This window comes from Arabidopsis thaliana, chromosome 3, assembly GCF_000001735.4.
Source record: "Arabidopsis thaliana chromosome 3, partial sequence".
In the NCBI taxonomy this organism is placed as follows: domain Eukaryota; kingdom Viridiplantae; phylum Streptophyta; class Magnoliopsida; order Brassicales; family Brassicaceae; genus Arabidopsis; species Arabidopsis thaliana.
The window spans coordinates 8,185,375-8,200,576 of NC_003074.8; the positions used below are offsets into that span (position 1 = coordinate 8,185,375).

Consider the following 15,202-nt stretch of genomic DNA (forward strand, 5'->3'; position numbering starts at 1 on the left):
CCTTCTTTTAGATTTAACATTGTTACATTAAGAGTTTAAGAATACTATATATAAAAATCAAGGAAAACGGTCAACTTAATTGGTTTATCGAATTTATACGCAAACCTTTGAGTCTTGTGTATAAATACATAAAGTTAACTAAAATTTGAAATAGATACGAATAATTCAAATTTGGTTAAAACCATAAAATCGGTAAACAGTATTACTGTTCTATTAATAGATGTTTTTTAGAATGATGTGTTTGCAGTTTATAATACCATGTAACGACGTTGTTTCATTTACTTAAAGAAAAATCAGACACAAAGTATTTCTAGTCCGCGATTCGAACAATCGAACCCATGAACTTACATATAATTAAATAGTGAAACAAATAAGTTCACGGGGAGAATCGACCACTTTTCCTCAAAATCAATAAATAGATCTAAAATTTGTGGTCTAGTGGTAAGAGAGAATTAGAGAAATGTTGAAAGGAATTAACCCAAGTTCAATCCACCCTAGAAACAAAAATTATATATGGGTGAGAAGTCTAGGTTTGGGCCAAAGATAGGAGGGTGGCTTTTCGGAGAGAATTCTATTCTGAAATATTTTAGTGCTTTTCTATCGAAATTGACCGGATTAACCGATATGGTTTACCCGAATTTTTTTAAATTTAATTTAAATTTAAATTTTTGTAGTATGAAAACGAGGAGCGTGGAAAGTGAGAAGATGGAGCAAGGAAACGAAGGAGAGTGGGGACTTGGAAGTGGTTGGGCAAACAAGAAACATGTAAGTGGTCTGATTCATTTATGATGTTGAAAACGCACACGCTTGCATCTCCTTCCTGTAATGTTTTCTCTCTTCTTTGTTTTGTGGCTCATATTATTGTAAATTTTGTTGGAATTGTTTTCATCTTGTTTCACTCAATTCTTTTTAAAATAACAAGAAGATTTCAGGCCAAAACCCTAACTAATCTCAAGAACATGCAGAATTAAGTTGGGTTTTCTTGGCAATTAAAGTGTCTACAATAGTACGTAGAGTGGTAAGAAAATTGCAGCCAATATTGAAGATTTAATATATTTGGTCTAGATCAAACTATGATTAATATACATTTTTGAAGATTTTCGACAACTTCCGAAAGGTGAACAAGCTCCTTGGCAAAAATGTTGAGCAAACCCACAACGAATAAAGCATTAGAACCAAAATCCAAGTGGCCTATACGTCGAGTTGGAAAAAGTTTGCAAGTGATTATAAAACCTCCAATGACACCTTCGCTCAGAGAATCAAGATCATACACCAAAGGGTTAGGAATTGGTTCTCAGAGTTTCCAAGTAATTGCAAAGTTTGAGATAGAACATTTTTGTTGAATGAATCATGAAATTTACGTGAAATATTATCCAAATAACATAAATGCGTTGATTTTAAAATAGGTGTGTGCTGTACATGCGATATGTATCAACTACACGCTCGTGTGACTCCCGACAAAGCTTGGAATGTAGCAATGTATATGGCCCGAACATCTAATATACGTGACGAGTGAGGCCAAAAGCCAACGCAGAGGAGAGAAATCAAAATAAGACCAATTCATGTAACCCATACCGTACCTTAAACACATGCACGTGTGATACTTTTGACCTTTTTTCCCCCAAAAAAAACTTGATCAAATTTTTATTTTAATTTTAAGAAAATGCATGTATCCTCACAATAATAAAGTCTTGCGAAAAGCTCATCAATTTTTGTTTGTTAATGGATTTTGTTTCATCTACATGTACTTAGATTTTTTATGTAAGAAAGTATATATATATATGATCTATTTTTATTTCGAAAGTATCATTACAGAATTACACAAATTAAAATAAACTTGGAAAACGCGTTTATCTAAATAGAGAAAGAAGACAGATATATAAAGTCTAAAGTGTACAGCATAAATAGACCATTAAATTGGTACTAATACTACACGGTCCACACACGTTATAATCATTGTCTACATTGTTACCTGCTTGGCCATAGCAAAGGGCGACCACAAAAAGCTCCATTTGTATGGTAAAGTTAACATTGTAACAAATTGTTATGGTGATAAAAAGAGCTAATGTATAACAATTGTTGACAATAAAAAAGAGAGAGTTACTAGCTAGTAGTAATATAGTTTTTTTTCGATAAAAGCTTTTCAAAAGTAGTAATAGTCAAAAGAATTTGATAGTAGTAAAACACAATAGTACCAATGTGCCACTCAAAATATATAAATCAAACCATATTAAACTCGAAAATCAAAGAGGTTAACGCTGATTGGCGTTAGTTTCTTTTTTCTTTCACAAAATGAAATCATTACCTGCATTAAATATTTAGTGTAAGGGTCATTAATATGTTCACGGTTCAAAGAATCCAAAGCAAACATTTTTAGTTTTTATTTTATGAAGTTATGTTCTTGCCTTTCTGGCATTGACCCCTATAAGCTGACTTGCCTTTCAGGTGGACCTTTGTGCATATTGAGATTGGGCTCAAGATAAAGTTTGGTTTTATTCTTCTATATGTATTAGTCAAACTGGGCTTGCTAATGCTTTTGGCGGTCCTGAGGTGTCAATAGTAGATAAATAGAGTTATGTATAAACTATAGGGTGTGTTTTGTGATATATCGAGTTTTATTTAACCCGAATTATGTTAGTGTAAGTCTGTAGATATATATTTGTAGCACAATGAGAGGACAAATCCACAAGGATTGAAAGATTGCAAAATTAGAATTTTGAGATCCAAAGTAATCTAGAGATAATAGTTTTGAGGTTTTTGTTTTGATCTCCAAGACAAAGGAAACAATAAGAATGCAGAGAATTAAAGTGTAACTAGTAAATAAAGCATTAGACAAAAGAAAAGTTAATTATTTTTTTTATATATTAATATTATGCAATAAACAAGGCCCTGAACGATTAAGCAATTAAAGAAACTACTGGATCATTGAAAATATGCATGGAAGAGTTATAAATTAAATATAATAGATTTTTTTTTTTGTCATAAAATATAATAGATTATTTTATGAAAACAACACTAATATAAATTAGTATATAGTATATACAATATATCTAGATCACTTCTATTTGAAGTTTGAATTATTTATTTATTTTTGTCAAAGAATGTGAATGATTGTGCTTTTACTATTTCTTACTATGTTCTGCATTACACATTGTCCCTGTTTACCGACATTAGGAATTCTATTACAATTATTACATTTAACATGCTTCACTCTCAACACAATATTATCATTTGGATATAATTATTATACATATATAAATATATATATAATAATAATCACATATATATATAATAATTAGATAAATGAAAATTCATAATTCTGAATATATACCTGTATGTGAGCACAATCACTAATTAGTATACAAATAGTCAATGAAATTTAAAATAAAATTTTGACTTTTTCATTTATAAATTTACGAAACAGTTAATGTAGTACTATGTGGATGACATAAAAAAGGGAGACATTTCCTGTTCTTTTAAGATATCAGAAAGATAAAGATGCCAAAATCAGATCCAAACCATATAACCTTGACTATGTCAATGCGTATATTCACATTAACTATACAAAGACTAATTCTAAGTTAGGCCAAAAATTAGATCATCTAATACAAAGGAAACATGTTTCTTATCAAAATAATTTGTATACAAATTTTACACATTTACTTAAAACTACATATGTTGTATTTATTATAAAAATAATATTTTTAAACAAAGTCAATCCAATGCAGCATTAAATCCAAATAGTAAAAACATTGAAAAATATTATGGCATCACTTTGTACTATATTATTTTTTATGTAATTCAAATATAATATATAATTTAATTTATACAAAATATTAATACTCGTGCTGTATAGCACGGGTTATGATCTAGTTGTTCTAATTAGGCAATGCTTAGTCTATGTTTAACCGTTAGACAGACTCATATAAATATTGTTACCATCGTTTAAATAGTTCTAACACATATATTTCTATTATTTATCTAATACGACGTTAATTATACCAAACCCTATAAACATGATATAGATCCTAACTTAACTAGGACATTACGATGTTTAAAATTTAGAACTTTGTTTATGAGATTCAGAACTTTTCTGCGTTCAAGTTGGCCTTTCACATGGTGACATGGACCATGTAAATACATAAAGATCATTATCTCGAAAATTGAAATTCTATCTGCGCACTCTGTGACAAAGAATCCATGAAGCGGACATTATGCTTTTAAAGTCAAAACTCTATTGACAAAAGATGATTCACTATTAACCCTTTTGAACGAAAGATGATTCACTCATACTTAAGACCTCATATAACGGCTTAAATGCTCATAAAACTAAGAGAGGTCTTGTGTATATCTAATGCTCTAATGCTACGCTCATAATAGAGAGATAAATCCAAGTAATCGTACTAATTATCTCGTAGATGATGAATATAAGAGGTGTTACAAGTAATCATAGTCATTATTTCTTAGATGATGAACATTAACATTAAATAAGAAATAAAAAGAAAATATGTATGTATATGTAGAAGATTGAGGATTGGGGTGGTGGAGGTGGTAGAAAGAAATGGTTAAGAAGAGAGAGGGATGTTGACAAGGCAAAGACAAGAGCCTGATTTGATGGGCTTTGGTATGTTTCTTTCGACGTGACTTGTCTCTCCGTCTTCATCACTCACTCTCATTTCCTTAGAGATCAAAGGACTCTCCAACTCCAAGTGTTGAAGTGTGCCTATATTATCCAGTCGTGAATTTCATATATTTAAACTAGGTTTGTTTTTACCACAAATTTATACCTTGCTGATTTCTATAGTGAAATTACTACTCATGTTGTAAGCGAGATTTACCTTGGAAGTATTCGTGTATGAGTTATAGACGATTAAAAAACTAGGCTTACGCATTTGGAGTATAGGATCAAGTAATGTAAGAGAAACAAGGTAATTTAAATATTTAATTAGTATTACAAATATAGGAGGAATCTATTCAAACTCTCATAGAATTAGTAGTGAATATTACTATTTTAGGTAATTTCAAATAAATTTTGAGTATTTTTGGATAAGTTTGTTAATTTTCAGATTTTCAATTGTATATAAAGGTAATGTAGATAATTCGTACTCATAGCAAACCATATTCCGTACCCGCTAGAACATAACAAACTGAACAAAAACAAATATTTGCTATATTGTAGGGTATATATGCTTAAAGACTAGGTACTTTGAATATGTATTTTAGATATTTTTTTCATCAAGATATTAAAGATGTTCTCATTGGTCATGTAACAGTTTAATTTCAGAATAAACACAATGTTGTTTGGAATCTTAAAAACCGTATATTTTTACTGTAAAAATAGATAATGATATTTACTACCCACCCTCTCGGTTTTTTTCTGTACGATATTTTAGAAGTTTTTATTTTTATTTTTGATTTTATTTTTATAAAAGTACACGTATTTAACTTTTATGACTATTTATTCTATAGTATTCTTATTACTGGTTGAATTATTATTAATTGAGAATTAAATAATGGCTTCCTAATCTCTATGCTTTAGCCAACGAAAAATCTTACAAAAAACGGAGAGGGTATAAAATAAATTAAATCTTGAAAAATAATATTTAGGAAAAAGATACTGTTGGATGTTTATTGCTGACTAGAATTTATATATTCGGTCAATTACGGAAAAACCATGGGCATAATTCATTTTAAAAGATATTGTTACCTGTATAAAAAAAACCATTAACCATAACCATTGATGCCTAATTTGTATCTCGAGTGTTTCTATTCTTTTGGTGGCTAATGATTAACTGAAAAAATTTGGCCGAATTGATAACAATTTTTTAAACATGCAAAAATATATTTTCACTAATCCACGTTTTCCGTGAAACTAAGGTATATTTTCATGTGGCTTTACATGATTGGAAGTTTTCAGGAACAAAATTTCTTAAATTATGTATATTTATTTAGTTTGGAATTGATGATCAAATAATAATTTCATAAATTATCTCAAATCTCCCTAGCCAAATTCACGAAAAATTCAAGAAGATATTCACTTCATAGAAGGTGGTCAAAAATCGTATTTACCCTAGAAGAAGCATACCCGTAATCCGTTTTATCGTAAACAATCCCAAGAATGTAGACGGTCACGTTTTATACTATCTATCATCACATAGAATATTTATTAATATTATTTAACAGTATATTATTAATTACGATAGCTCTTAGTAAAAAATATTATTGTAAGTTTGTAACTATTCTAAGGAATGTTGATTTCTTATAATCAAGTGGTATTTTTTCAGACATGCATGTACTGATTTACTAGTTCCCTAAGTCGGGTTTCATGCTGACATATATAATAAATGACAAAATATGTAATTTTTTTTTAATCCATAAAAGACTAAGACTAATTCAAGTAGCTAAAAATTAGACATACGGAATATTAAAAAATGGTTTTGGCTCAATTTTTGTACAATGCTCTTAGATTTTTCATGGATTTATGGTCAAGTTTTGTATGAGTGATAACAAAAAGTCAGATCTAATGTAGTGTATAATAATTTTTGCTCTATAAAATTGATTATAAATTGAAATTAATGGTAAGTCTTGAAATAGAATATTTGAAAGAAACCGACAAGTCTACGTTAAATATCAAAGTTTTGGGGGTGCAATAATTAAGAGCGTTTTGGTGCAGTCTGTTCGTAATCGTAGTGACGGTTGGGAACTATGATATTAATATGGTGTCTATTTTTTGTTTAGTTAATTTAGATTTCAAATCAAACACTTGATTAATAGAATGTCAAGAACTCATAACACTCTAATCACTAAAGGCAAATATAGCTAAAAACATGTCAATCTTGCCGGTTGAACCGGATAAAAAATCAGTGGTGGGCTTTCAATTCATAGGATTACGGCCACTCGTGAAAGAATATGACACTAATTCACGAAAAGATGTTTCGTCTAATTTTATGGTGGTTAGAAGAATTCCAGATGTTTTCAATAATGAGGCTTTTTCCCATAATCATTGTTTTCCCCCCAAATGACATATAACTCTTTTGTATAAAAAATACGTAATTTTATGAAAGGTACAATTATCTCCTTCGTTAGCAAAATCCAAGTTTCTACAATATGTGTATGTGCACGTGTAACTACAGTTTGAGTTCATAAAACCACGTCCCACTTACTGTAAAACGTTAGCGACTACACTGCTAATTAGTAGGATTAGACAAATTATATGTTCCCTGTGTTTTAATTTTGATATTCGTTTCGGTTCGTTTAGCAAAATAGAACTAATCATAAATATTTAAGTTTCAAAAGCCTCGATTCTTAAGAAAACTACATAATTTCACATATTTTCACTCGATTGGTTGCGCATCAAATGTATATATAAAACGGATCACAATTTTTTTTTTTGATCAAAACGGATCACAAAATTAAGTGTAAAAATACAGGAACTTTCCTCAGTCTCGTCAGCCATGATGCAATGGCCCTTGATTTCATCTGTAAAAATTACAAGTCTTTTCACATTACAAAGAAGCATTAAGTTCATTTTTTATGTTGGGAAGAAGAAAATCGATGTCAGTCTTCACTCAGTGTCCTCACTAAGAACATGTACCTAGACCAATTAATAGATTCTCTGTTTATATACCACAAATGTCTATGCTTATTAATGAGTAGTACTATTCTTTTATTTTTAATTTTTTAGTAAGACACATTTAATAACCAAGATGATACAGAGAAAACGGGAGACCGTAAACAATTAAAATAATATACGTGACTTGTATAGTTGTATTGCTTGACACAAACTAATTAGAATGTTGACCAAATTTGGTTAACGGAATTTCACCGCCCAATTCCACTTGCTTTATATGCGATGAACAGTTGACCAGAGGAGACAAAGTGTAACAAATAGGCTATTAACAAAACATAGAAGTAATTAATACATTCATAGTTTATATATAGACATGTTGTGAGAACTTATTCTTTTCTTCTTTAACAAACAATCTGAATTCGTTTCATACTATATAAGTATTATATACTACCTAGTTATATGCTAGCTTTGTATTGACTCATAGAGTCATAGTACAAATGCTAAAATACTAAAGCTACACAGAGTGGTAGAACCAGCTGAAATATGTTTAAAACTACATGACCTAACCCAACCATTACAAATTTATAAACAAACTACATCCTGAAACTCCAGAATAGACGATGTAGCTCACTATGAACTATAATGTATGTTTAATGTCAGAACCAAATAAATTTAAAAAAAATGTCAGAACCGTACGAGAAGAACAAACAAAACTTTTTGTAGTTTGTTTGTATATATTTCTAAGTAAAAATGCTGAACACAATTATACAACCAATATATGTGATCTAATGTGCTATTTAGGAAAATTTGTCGATGATAAGTACTACGTCAGAGTCAAAAGACCCATATTGGTTTAGTCCGACTATTAGATACGAAAAGTCAAGCAAACATTACATGTAAATTTTGGTAAGATGTGAGAGATATATATGTCTTTTTTTTTATTTTTTGATAACAAAGATGATGCTAAAATACTTTTAGATCCAAACACCAATTATGAGATTCGGAAAAACTAATGTTAGAATTCGAACCATGATGGCCAATATTACATGAACTCAAGTGGCAAATTTTTTCACTCTTTTACTATTGGAGCAAGATGACTTGGTTATGTAAGAGATATGTTGCTCTCAATATTCTCATAGATCATCTCTTTCTTCAAATTGGTAAGATATGAGAAATATGTCCCATCTTTTTATTATCATACCAAAGTCTTTTATAAAATATATCATATATGTATATATATATATTGTCAAGAATAACTTGACTTCATACATACTATTTGAATTCGGATAGTATCACAAAACATCACTACCACGTAACTGTTGGAACTTCAATTTTACAAAGTATTTCCGGCTAACTTTTCGGCGAGTTTTTCAGTGAAGTTTGTCACAAAAATAAGAATGATCATATTTTTGGAATCTTTGTAATCGTTTTCAAAGTTTTCTCTCCGGATTTTCGCGGTTCTACAATAATTACATTACATATCATGATCAATATGTGACCTGATCCTCGTAGTTAATTAAAACATAATTTCCCGGTCACCATTCAAAACTTTCTAGATGGAAGATTAACAAAACAAAATTATCTTAGCTTAATTTTGTAGTAACAGAGAAGAAATGATTAACTAACATCTAATCAAGCCCACGTGTCATAAACCCCACCAATGAAGAAAAAAGAGCAAAAGACATGCACATGCAATTACACGAATACATACACCCCACCACCATCCTCCCTCCTTATATTATTATTGCCCCTTCCTCTCCTTTCTTCTTCCCCTCTTACCTTTTCAGAGAGAGAAACAATATTTCTAATCTATTACAAGTAACATGATCGGCCAACTTATGAACCTCAAGGCCACGGAGCTCTGTCTCGGCCTCCCCGGCGGCGCTGAAGCAGTTGAGAGTCCTGCCAAATCGGCGGTGGGAAGCAAGAGAGGCTTCTCCGAAACCGTTGATCTCATGCTCAATCTTCAATCTAACAAAGAAGGCTCCGTTGATCTCAAAAACGTTTCTGCTGTTCCCAAGGAGAAGACTACCCTTAAAGATCCTTCTAAGCCTCCTGCTAAGTAAGCTACACATTTACATATATATATATTCTTAGATTTTTTTTTTTTTTGGTTAAAAAGTTCTTAGTTTTTTCCAGTCCATATATATACATATATACGTGTTTATACACATCTATGTCTAAGTTCTTAGAATATTCGAATATATATAAATTTCATAGTTATATGTCCTCGCAGAACATAAATATTGTGAGGGATTTACATAAACATATGAATAAACTAAAAATTCTTGAAATTTGTAATGTTAGTTATATATATATATATATATATATATATATATATATATATACTTCCCATATACATTACCTTTTTTTGTTAAAATTTATATGCATAACTTTGATTCTTTGAAGTTATATTTGTTTTCTATCAATATAATACTAAGAAATAATATAATAATAATTAAAGCGTGGTTGAAACTTAAACACCAATACATACATGCGTACAAGCAAACATGAAATAATACATGTTATAACTTACAATCAAGCCCATAAAGGCAGTAATGGTAACTAATAATTACATTGGTTGATATACACCTATCTAAATAATGTTGTTCTATGTAGAGCACAAGTGGTGGGATGGCCACCTGTGAGGAACTACAGGAAGAACATGATGACTCAGCAGAAGACCAGTAGTGGTGCGGAGGAGGCCAGCAGTGAGAAGGCCGGGAACTTTGGTGGAGGAGCAGCCGGAGCCGGCTTGGTGAAGGTCTCCATGGACGGTGCTCCATATCTGAGGAAAGTTGACCTCAAGATGTACAAAAGCTACCAGGATCTTTCTGATGCATTGGCCAAAATGTTCAGCTCCTTTACTATGGGTACGTATTAGAAATTTCAAATCGGAAAGTGTGAAAAAACTATATTCGTATATTAAAGTATATCATTTACTACATTTATTCATACAAAACTCATGAACCTTACCGAGTTAGAGTCATAGAACTATACATTCGAACCCTATACATATTAACAAGATGAGATTTTGCTAAATGTATACAACTTAAATATGTATTATATATATTACACAATAATGACACATAAATTTATATGATTTTTGAATGTCTTGAATATCTTCAAGGAAACTATGGAGCACAAGGAATGATAGATTTCATGAACGAGAGCAAGCTAATGAATCTGCTGAATAGCTCTGAGTATGTGCCAAGCTACGAGGACAAAGATGGTGACTGGATGCTCGTTGGCGATGTCCCATGGGAGTGAGTCAAATTTAATCGTTTCATATACTTTTTTTTATAACTTATAACTTGACTCGTTAACCACATTTCCCGAAATTGGTAGAGACAAAGCCAAAGATATTCAACATCCATGTGTTATAAATACGTACAACCATGCATTGGTTGGCAAGAGACAAGAGGATCTTTCAAAAATTATACAATAGTATCGATATGTTTAGAGCTCATTCGTAGCTGGCACATCATCATATTATTGCCAAAAACCTTAGAATAAACTTTAAATGTTAACGACTCATATTCTAATGTTCTAACCGTAAACTTGAATACCTATTTCAGAATGTTTGTCGAGTCTTGCAAACGTTTGCGCATTATGAAGGGATCTGAAGCAGTTGGACTTGGTACATCTCTAACTTTTTTTTTTTTTTTTTGTTTTTCAATTTTTACCAATTTTCTTTTTATTTTAATATAATTCTGTTTTCTTGGTTATAGCTCCGAGAGCAATGGAGAAGTACTGCAAGAACAGATCTTGAATTAATAATAAAAAAAAAGAAGCATCAATGATCAACAATATGACGGGTTCTTGATTTTATATGTATTTTTATGATTGTATGTGGCTATCACCTATATATGTGTGTTGTAATTTTAAATACTTGATGGGTATATAGGGCAGTATTTTACCAGTAAGATGTGGACAAACTTGTAATGTGACCAAAAGAGAGGAAACTTCAATATCTCTGTGTTTGTGTCATATTTATTGCCCAACATGTGTCTGTCGGTTTGATGATCAATCACAACTTGATATGTGCATACATATAAATGTGTGTATGTAGGTGTGTGTACATGTACATGTGTTTTGATCCCTACTCTGCTACTTGTCGTTTCTTGTGTGTGTTATCTAATAGTTTTTTCCCAAAATGAATAATTCGTTGTTATGTTTACTATTTTACCAATAAAATCTTAGCTTTTTAATTCTACTCTCTAACCATTACTAGCGTTTTTTAGTTTTAAAAACTCTGATTATGTATTGACTTTTAGATGAAGTCTTTAATGAACAATTGAACATATCCTACAACCCACAAAAAAAATAAGAAGTAGAATTTAAAGTTGGTTTGTTGTCATTTCATCATAAATTGTGTATCCTAATTTTTTGGGACATGTGGTCCGTAATCTGTCATATTTTAAACTAACTGATGATTATATGTGTAGCGGCTTTACAAGATTAATTTAGTCATCATTTCAAAAATATGTTGAAATCAATATAATTTGTTTTCATTATTAAAAAAAAAGTGAGTAAGATACAGTTACAAAAGAGGATATAAAAGTTTTAATATTCGGATGTTTGTTACTCACTTACAATTTGTTACGACTTGCGAGTTATTGATGGTTCTTACTGGTGGATGGATGATGGATCATTAGATATATATATTGTATTCATATTATAGATTAATAATCTCATATAAATTATGTAAGTCGTTGATGCCTCCAAATAGTATAATTTGACCTCTTTTGCGCTCTAATTTTGTGGGAGGAATTTATCAAATTCAGGACCCATGAGAGGGGTAGGGAACAAGAGCATGTGCATGTTCATGGGTCTTTTAATTCATATGGCCATTATGTTATTGTAATTTGTACCCAATTTTCCCGATCACGAGAGGAAAATTTCATCCTATTTTATAATTTGTCTCAATGTTTGTGTCATATTCTAGTTAATCTATACTCGAATAATTATAGTATTCCCGATCGTTTTATAGAAATATATAACCAAAAACCAAGGTCAAACGTGCAATATGATAATGACTTTGAACCAAAAAAAAAACTTAAAACAAATTGCAACCTCATGGGTCCTAATTAAGTAATTATACACCAACAATATAGTTAACAATTTAATTATTCTTATGTAAAGTAAGAATAACTTTTGATTTGAATTATAAGCTTATAGAGCCAAATATAATTAAGTATAGGCCAGGTCCATTGAAAATTCAGACATATTAATTATTACAAATGAAGTCGAGTAATGTAGAGTTTAAGGGTACGGTTTTTTGGTAGTGACCAAGCTCGACAATGCAAATCTATTTTTAATTCTATATAGCTATATTTATAAATGAAATAATGAGTGTTTTGGGATCACTAAATACAAACTTTCATGAGTTTTGATGATTGTAATACCCAAACTTTTTTCTTGGATCCGGTGCAACGATAGAACTTAATTTCATAAAATTAGCCAAGTGATGAAAAAATGATTAAGCGCTACTAGGGACATGCATGCATGCGTTTGCAAATTCTAGGTCAAAACTAATAAATTTAATTAACAACTATACTATCTTAATGATTTGATTTCCAAAACAATGCTAAATGCAAATAATATATCAAACAGAAAAGACCCAGATTACACAAACAATAAATATTCAAATGATCTGGACTCTGGAGATAATACGTGTTTAGTTTTGAAAAAGCAGTTTAAGAAATTATAGTAGCATGTCCAATTGTTTACTAAATTAAAACCACAAATTCGAAATGTTTATGTTATTATGATATTTGAACTGCTATATATGGGAGTTTGGACTCTTTTATTTCTGTTTCTGTTTTTGTACTAGACTTTAAGTTTCTGAGTTCAATATATATATAATCAGCATATTAACAATCATTATCATGTACGTGAAGTTTCATTCCAAAGATTTATTTTTTTGACTTAAATATCTGTTTTCTTAATTTCGTACGACCATTCAATTCTTGCAATGTCTAAGAGAGTGGCCATAGGAATTCAAAATTTGATACATGATGACACTTTACAAATAAATCCAAACTAGTACAAACCCAAAAGCCTCATGAGGCCATAATATGCAAGGCCTAGTTTACATCTTTTAGAGGTTCGTTTATTATAGTTTACTTTCCAGGAAGGCCCTTTTATTTACACTTAAGAAAATAAAGCGAAGGGAATATGTTGACACACAAAATAAGAACAAAAGATAGGTGAAAATGTTTTTCTTTTTTTTGAAAATCTACATTGCACTATTTTTGTTTTATGATAAATTAGATTTTAGACATGAAATATCTCCTCATATATCAAACACTTCACAAAAAGGATTCACAAATATTTTCACGTAGTATTCTTTATATACCAATGTTTTGTCTATAATACATTTAATGTGAATTTATACAGGACTAATGTAAATTCTATAAAATCTTATCATAAAATTCATTAAGGAGATTCAGAAATATTTTCCAAGAGACATTGTTCTTGTACTACACATTTCAAAACACTAATAAAAGTAGCTTAAACATTATTTTTACGTAAAAACAAAAACCAATTCCTAAAACTGTATTCTTGTAAAGACATGTAGGAAATATTTATAAATATTCTCTCTAACTCGTCAAATAATATATGAGATCATTTTTACACATGTAGCATCAGTTTAGGAAAAATATAAATTAAACAGTATATCTCGCATAATACAGAAATTTGGTATGGTCCAATATGAAATTCAATGTATATACATGAAATTGTTTAGAAAGATTTGGAATTTTGACAAGTATATTACATGCGGATATTTTTCTTGAAATTGAACAAACATAGAAAGAAATTTACAGTGTATTTAGAGATTTTAAGTCAGAAATACGCATTTAATTTAATTTTACTTACATAGTAAGAAATCTAAAATTTCATTTGTTAAATACGTAATTGCTGACGTCAAAAAGATGTAAATTTTATAGAAGAATTTAAAAATTTTGAACACGTAAACTACATGTAGATATTTTTCTCGAAATTGAACAAAACGTACATAGAAATTTACAAAATATTTAAAGATTTTAAGTCAAAGGATAAGCATTTAATTAAATTTTAAATAGTAAAAAATCTAAATTTTCATTTGTTAAATACGTAATTGGTGACGTAAGAAAATGTTGTAAATGTTTTAGTAAGATTGAAAGTTTTTGACACGTAGATATTTTTCCCGATATTGAACAAAACCTACATAGAAATTTACAAAAATCTTTAGAGATGTTAAGTAAGAAATACTCATTTAATTCTATACTACTTAAATAGTTAAAAAATCTAAATTTTTATTTGTTAAATACGTAATTGCTTACGTAAGAAAAAATGTAATTTCCTTATAAATTAGTAACGGCCAAAACATAATGATTATAAGTTAACAAAAAGAAAACTAAAGAGCCTGAAAAATAAATATAAAAATATATATACAATGTAGACCTTTTATGAACAAATTTGTAACTCTATATTTGAAAAACTTTGCAATAAATTGTTAAATATAAATTAAACCTAATGCATCACTCATGTAATCATTGGCATAAAAACTATAATATATTTTCTTTGTGAGCCACCGAAGTTTAGCTTTCTGTCACTTTGACCCTCTCTAATTATTCATAGTTTTAA

The 15,202-nt window shown here is 29.8% G+C and overlaps 1 protein-coding gene across 3 annotated transcripts; it reads left to right on the forward strand.

Moving 5' to 3' along the window:
* The first annotated feature begins 9,231 nt into the window (after nt 1-9,231).
* IAA7 (indole-3-acetic acid 7) lies at nt 9,232-11,787 on the forward strand. 3 transcript variants are annotated; one of them, NM_113205.3, is made up of 5 exons: nt 9,232-9,632; nt 10,190-10,443; nt 10,701-10,836; nt 11,149-11,210; nt 11,302-11,781. In NM_113205.3, the coding sequence occupies exons 1-5, from the start codon at nt 9,394-9,396 to the stop codon at nt 11,340-11,342; spliced, it is 732 nt and encodes a 243-aa protein (NP_188945.1). In that variant the 5' UTR covers nt 9,232-9,393; the 3' UTR covers nt 11,343-11,781. The 3 variants fall into 3 exon arrangements, with proteins under 3 accessions (NP_188945.1, NP_001326465.1, NP_974355.1); NM_001338610.1 differs by having other exon boundaries at nt 9,285-9,632; nt 10,190-10,836; nt 11,302-11,787; NM_202626.2 differs by lacking the exon at nt 11,302-11,781 and having other exon boundaries at nt 9,337-9,632; nt 10,701-11,171.
* Nucleotides 11,788-15,202: the final 3,415 nt, after the last annotated feature.

Coding starts and splice junctions, on each gene's coding strand:
- IAA7 (NM_113205.3), top strand. CDS start 9,394: ATGATCGGCCAACTTATGAACCTCAAGGCCACGGAGCTCTGTCTCGGC. Junction 9,633..10,189: donor CCTTCTAAGCCTCCTGCTAA/GTAAGCTACACA, acceptor TGTTCTATGTAG/AGCACAAGTGGTGGGATGGC. Junction 11,211..11,301: donor ATCTGAAGCAGTTGGACTTG/GTACATCTCTAA, acceptor TCTTGGTTATAG/CTCCGAGAGCAATGGAGAAG.